The following is a 6,395-nucleotide window of genomic DNA, read 5'->3' on the forward strand; positions in this document are numbered from 1 at the left end:
CTCATCCACGGCAAAATCTCGTGATTAGGGCCCATCCACACTTGATTTTTGATCCCCTGCTTCACACTTTCCCTGAAAGGCTGAAGCCCTATTGTTTGTTTCACATTTTAATATTTTTTCAATAGAATATTAATTATTTTACTTAATTTTTTATTTTTTTAATTTTAATGTTTTTATCAATAAAATAATATTTTATATATTTAAAATATTTTTTTAATTTTAATTATTTTACTATTGTTTTTATAAAAATTAATATTTATTAATTAATATTAATTCATTGATGCATTTTCAATATATTTATCATAATAAAATGCAAAAATTAGATATTTATGATTAACTGTGTAGATCAAGGTTTTCAAACTACTGTTGACCCGGATGGTCGGACTGTTCGATCTAGGAACCACCTAGGCAAGTGGTTCTGTTTTACCCCAAACCCGATTTTTGGCCAAAAATCATTGAAAAAGTCAACAACCCGTTGACCCGAGCGGTTGAACCACCGACCTGTCGACCCATTCAATGGTTTTTACTGTTTTTATTTTTATTTTATTTTTATTTTTTAATTTGTTTGTCAAAATGGGTCACCTGTTCGAACCGGATGGTCGGATTGTCGACTCAGAAACCAATGGCCATAACGGTTTCGTTTCCGGGTCATCTTTTAAAACGTTGGTATAGATCATTCATAAATGTATATGAGATACATGGAATCAAAAAATGTGGTGTGGACTGATCCACATTACGCCTACAGAACGTCACTGTGGGTGTGGACTGGTATAGTCCACACAATTTGTCCACAACTCAAAACGGTTGTGGACTGTGGTGTGGTGTGGATTAGTCCCTGCCAGAGGGTGTGGTATGAATTAATCCATAGTTCAGAATAGGGTATAATGTGGACCAATCCATACCCACCAATTTCTTATCCACACTACAGAATACCCCCTTAGTTAGAGAAACCCGTCTAATAACTGATTAACGGATAAGTGGAAAATTATTATTGTACCAATCGTACATTGTCTACTCATATTACACGTTTATCTTAAGATGCACAGAATATAAAAATACTACTACTAGTATTAGATGATAATTTAAACGCCACCAACCTGTGGTTAACCTCAATTACTAAAATGTATTAGAACAGGGGGCAGATCAATGATCTATCAAAAATAGAAGGGCAGAAAATGTTAGGTCTTAATCATCAAATGGGTAGCATTAATTAACCTTTAGATAGACAACTCAAATCGATATTTATGTTTTGGCATATAAATGGGCAACCGGATCAATGTGCTACCATTTTTGTTTTCTTTGATGGATATGTGCTACAAGGTTGGTAATGTATGACTTTAAATAATCTGATCAACAAATAAATAAAAGAAATTAAATCATGCCAAATACATTATACATGTTGCAGTTGTTTTATTTATCCAAAAAAAATGTTGCAGTATTTCATCTTTCATGAAAAACCAAATCATTTATTAAAAAGAGGAAAGAGGAGAGGTGAGCCACAGAGCTCATGCACTCCTATTCCTTTAATTTAATTTTTCACATATATGGTTATTTATTTTTAATTGAATTGTAAAGAATGTAAGAACCTATAATAAAAACCCTCTTTAAGTCTTAATTTTTTCTAATAAAATCATTCTTAACCCCCTCTTTCAATGGTTAATGCTTGTAATATCTCTCCTTCCCCCATTAAATCCATAACTTCTTCTCAAGTTTTCATTGATCCTTATTTAACTCTCTTAATAAAGATATAAATTAGATGGGTTTGAATCAGGTTTAGAATCAACCAACCTTAAATATAAAATCTAGCCTGGACTTAAACTGATTAAAATCCAAATTTACCAATCCAAACCTAACCAAGATTTTATTCAAATCCATGCGTTTCATGGATTTAGTTGCTAGTTTCGTATACCCCACAAAAATTAGATGAGATGAGATGATGCCAAATGGGTACATGTGTAATGAGGTTGAGGTTTAGGTGTTTTGGAATTGAAGCAATGTGATATGATTGTACTCCATTAGCTCATGTCATTACCCAATGTATATATGGTCCATGTTTTCTCTGGAGGTGTGACCTTTTTGGAGGGTAGACGAGATATATATACCTAACCTTTTTGGCATCTCCTTTTGTTTTGCACAAAATAATTGCTCTAAAACTGGAGTCCATCTTCTCATGCAATGTAATCCAACTCTTTATGCAATGTTCAAAGTGTATGCATCCACTTCCAAATTCCAAATATTCATTTTATAAGGGCAAGTAACTAAACAATTCCATGAAGAGTGAGATTAACATTCTTTGTCATGAAGAGTAGGGTTAGTGGATCAGTTCAAGCAAAGCAGCAAATATACCAATACCATACGAATTTCGGTCCCCCCACGGCACGGCATTACAGAATTCAGAGTTTCAGATGCGTGGTGTATTGCATTATTTTATTGTATAACAGACAATTTTTCTTCTGCATAAGTAGCATATAAAACAAAACAAATTCAAATTGGACTTGTCCCAAACCGTACGATTCTTTTTTAGTCAACCACTTAACCCAGAAGCAGGCAGCACGGCACAGCAGCCTCCGGCTCCGGTGCGGCAACAAAACAAAGGGATAAATAGACTGCACTCCACCTCATAATTCTGAATTGAATGCGGACCTTACAAAAAAAAAAAAGACTTTCTTCCTCGTGTATTTTCCTTTCTTTTTTTTTCTATTTTTTCAATCATAGTTGATATTCGTATTTCTTCATAGCAGCGGCACCTGGACCTGGTTTCACATTTCATTTCCTCTTCCTCCCCTTTATTCTTCTTCCCATGGCTCCAACCTACCTTCTCTCCTTTCTTGCCTTTCTCCTCACAGTCTCTCCAACCATCTCAACAAATTCTGAAGGTAATCCACTAATCCCTCACTTGCTGGTTTCTTGTCCCCTCCCCCTTTCTCTTAGGGTTTTGAGATTGATTCTGTTTAATTTCTCCACTCTTTGTTAATTGTTGTTGGTCATTCTGCTTGGTTAAACCTAAAAAAAAAAAAATCAGGAAATGCTCTCCATGCCTTAAGAACCAGGCTGTTGGATCCTACAAATGTTCTGCAGAGCTGGGACCCAACATTGGTCAATCCATGCACCTGGTTTCATGTCACCTGTGACTCTAACAACCATGTCATCAGACTGTAAGTTTTCTTTTTATCTTCTTTTAACCCCCCTCTTCTCTCACAGTTCTTTGACGGGTTCTCTTATTTCTTTTTCTTGTTACATGTAGGGATCTGGGTAATTCTAATATTTCTGGCACTTTGGGGCCGGAGCTTGGCGGTCTCAAGCATCTCCAGTACTTGTAATCCCACTCCCACTTTAGTTCTGCAATTGCTCAAATTTGTTTGTTTTTTGTTCTTTAAGATTTTAAACTAATCGAGAGTAGACTTTCATATCGGTTGCAGGGAGCTTTATAAGAACAACATCCAAGGGGAAATTCCTGAGGAGTTGGGTAAATTGAAGAATCTTGTTAGCATGGATTTGTATGGCAATAAATTCGAAGGAGAGATCCCAAAGTCCTTTGCCAAGTTGAAGTCACTTAAGTTTCTGTAAGTTTGGTTGATTTCTTTTAGCTGGACTAGTCTTCTCTACCGATGAATTGCTTGAACTTTGCGTTATGGAAGTTTTATCTTTCTTCCTGTTGGATATGGTCTTAACAGACGTCTCAACAACAACAAGCTGACAGGATCCATTCCAAGAGAGCTAACTACCCTTTCAAATCTCAAAGTCTTGTATGTATAAAAGAAGGAAACCGTGTTTTTGCCTCCTTTTTTCATTTCCTGCAAGAACTTATTTGCTTGCATTGCAGTGATGTTTCAAACAACGATCTCTGCGGAACAATTCCAATTGATGGACCGTTTAGCAGCTTCCCCATCCAAAGGTATTATTGTGTCCATTCCTTCTGGTTTTTTCTTGGGTATATTTTCTGGTATCTTGTAGAAACCTTTCATGGTTCAGAAAATTTACTTTTTCTGATGAACATTCTCGGCACCTCATGTAGTCAATAACCAGTAAGAGGAAAACAGTTGCTTGATTCTAAAAAATAAAATAAAACTAAATAAAAGTTGGTAACTTTGTTATCACTGAGATTGAAACTCAGAGGAACAGTGAGCATCTCATGCTAACTGCAGCAGATTGGTTCTTACTACTTTGATTTGCAATAATACAGCATTAGGAAAATAAAGCAACATTTCTTATTTGGTTTTTGGTTTTCAGTTCTCCCCACGCCACTTAATGTGCATATGGTAGATTTTATGCAGATGACGACTGTAGTATCTGAAACACCCAAATCAGTATAGTGTAAAGGTTTTTTGTTGCATGTGTAATTCCTATCCATAAAAATGGGTCACTTAGCATAGTTCCAGCTAATACAATGTCCATACTCAATCAATGGACTTAACTGGTTCAAACATTATACAAATTAGAAGATTGAAAATTATTGACATGATCAGGCCACAAATATATGATCTTTCACAACATTACTACCGTTATTTTCATCCAACCATTAGATATCAGTACACGCTTTGGTCCTTGCATAAGGAAGTCATTTTTTTTTTATGGGTAACATAGGATGTCATTTTGACTCATCATAAATATCTCCATATACTTAGGATGGACCTTTAAATTGCATTCTGTGACAAAACTACACTAGGTCTAGCTTGCTGATGCTCTCTACTAAATCTTATGAAATATGGACAACTGTCATATTATACCAATAGATTTCTAAACGATAACTACTTGGTTAGCAATCCAACGTGACAGACATTTGCTTCAGTTGCCAATATATATACATGCCATCCATCAAATGAACCACCATATGCATAGATTTCACAGTACTGTAATTGAATTTGCACATACTTGACTAAACTTTTTAACAAGAATTTCTAACTTGTGAATTCTGTTAACAATGGAACTACATGTATAATTTTGTGCATGTATCTCTTTATGCATGCAAAGGAAAGCCCAATGTGTACATAACTATCTATGTAAATGCAAGCATCTATACCCATTGCATATAGAAATTTCCAACTTGGAGCATAGTTCTTTATTTTTAGATTTTCCCTTCATGCAATTTCATGTGGGAAGATCTCATAGTAGGATCCATGAAAGCTGCTATTTCAAAGAAGTGGTAAACCCTTCTTTACTTTTATTTTTCTTTTTTATTCCCTTTATCCCTTGTACTTCCAACATGCATTGCACATAAAGTTCGAACCAGTTAATATCGAGGCAGAATTAGGATCATGTCAGGGAAGACAGCTTAGACAAAAAGAGGAAAAACTGATTACATTGTTTTCCATATCCAATAGTACACTTTGTTTCTTCGTCTGATCAATGTACACAAAGATTCACTTCAATCTTGTTCTGTCTTGTAGTTCAATATCTTCTTCTTTGAAACCTGAGTTATCTTACTTTCCTATTTTTTTCCTCAGTTTTGAGAACAATAACAGACTCAACGGACCAGAGCTGCAAGGACTGGCATCTTATGATTTTGGATGCTAAAAATACAAGTAAGCGCAAGATGCTTCTCTCCTGTCTGCATTATAGGGTATCATGCTAAAGGTTACAAAATAGAAACACAGACTTAATGCCTTGTTACTTCATATCTGAAACAACGTCTATATTTTAGATGGGATAACCCAAACAAACAAATAAGATATGCTGGAAATCAGAACCTCTCTAGGTGTCATCTGGAGTAACAGTGGGTTACGTAATTATCAAATTCAAGGTTTCTGTCCGGGAAAAATTAAGGTCTTTCTTTGGAAGGTTGTCCTTTTCCTAACTAGTGGATGTCGCAGTTTTATAATATGACATGGTTATTCATTTCGATATTTCAGGAACATGTAGTTTTACATCACATGCAAAAGATAAGGAGAACCATTTGAAACTTGTACCGAATTGGATGCTATCATGGTATCGAGGAGCTGACTGATCTAACTGCACTGGTTTTCAATTACAAATAGTGGTTCTATGCTTCTATTATTAATTAAAGCTAGGGCTTCTGTTAAGATCGTCGTCCATCATGGAGTGTACTCCCCAGAACAGTATTTTATTATTTATAATGGCAAACGTACATCATGGAGGCCAAAGACAATTCTACCAGGTAGGGCATGAAATGGAACGGCCGAGTGGATTGATCTGAAAATTCGATAACGAACTATAATGTTTTTGGCAAATCTAGATCCTCACAGATCCATATTCTAAAATAAATCTGGCTAGAATCTAAAATCAAGAATCCAAGCACAACTCTGGCCCAACTACGGACCTAGATACATGCATTTATCTGGGATTTAACCCAAATACATTATGAATCTAATATGATCTAATATTGGACCTGTCCGGAACCCGGACCAATGTGGCTCCAATCACCCGAGCCCAATCTG

The 6,395-nt window shown here is 35.5% G+C and overlaps 1 protein-coding gene across 1 annotated transcript; it reads left to right on the forward strand.

Annotated features, from left to right (window-relative positions):
• The first annotated feature begins 2,270 nt into the window (after positions 1–2,270).
• Positions 2,271–6,114, forward strand: LOC104611650 (leucine-rich repeat protein 2-like). Its single transcript, XM_010278800.3, has 8 exons — positions 2,271–2,876; positions 3,023–3,155; positions 3,245–3,316; positions 3,420–3,563; positions 3,675–3,746; positions 3,824–3,895; positions 5,445–5,522; positions 5,850–6,114. The coding sequence occupies exons 1-7, from the start codon at positions 2,801–2,803 to the stop codon at positions 5,512–5,514; spliced, it is 639 nt and encodes a 212-aa protein (XP_010277102.1). The 5' UTR covers positions 2,271–2,800; the 3' UTR covers positions 5,515–5,522; positions 5,850–6,114.
• The last annotated feature ends 281 nt before the right edge of the window (positions 6,115–6,395 follow it).

This window comes from Nelumbo nucifera, chromosome 1, assembly GCF_055504915.1.
Source record: "Nelumbo nucifera cultivar China Antique chromosome 1, China Antique-T2T, whole genome shotgun sequence".
NCBI lineage: Eukaryota > Viridiplantae > Streptophyta > Magnoliopsida > Proteales > Nelumbonaceae > Nelumbo > Nelumbo nucifera.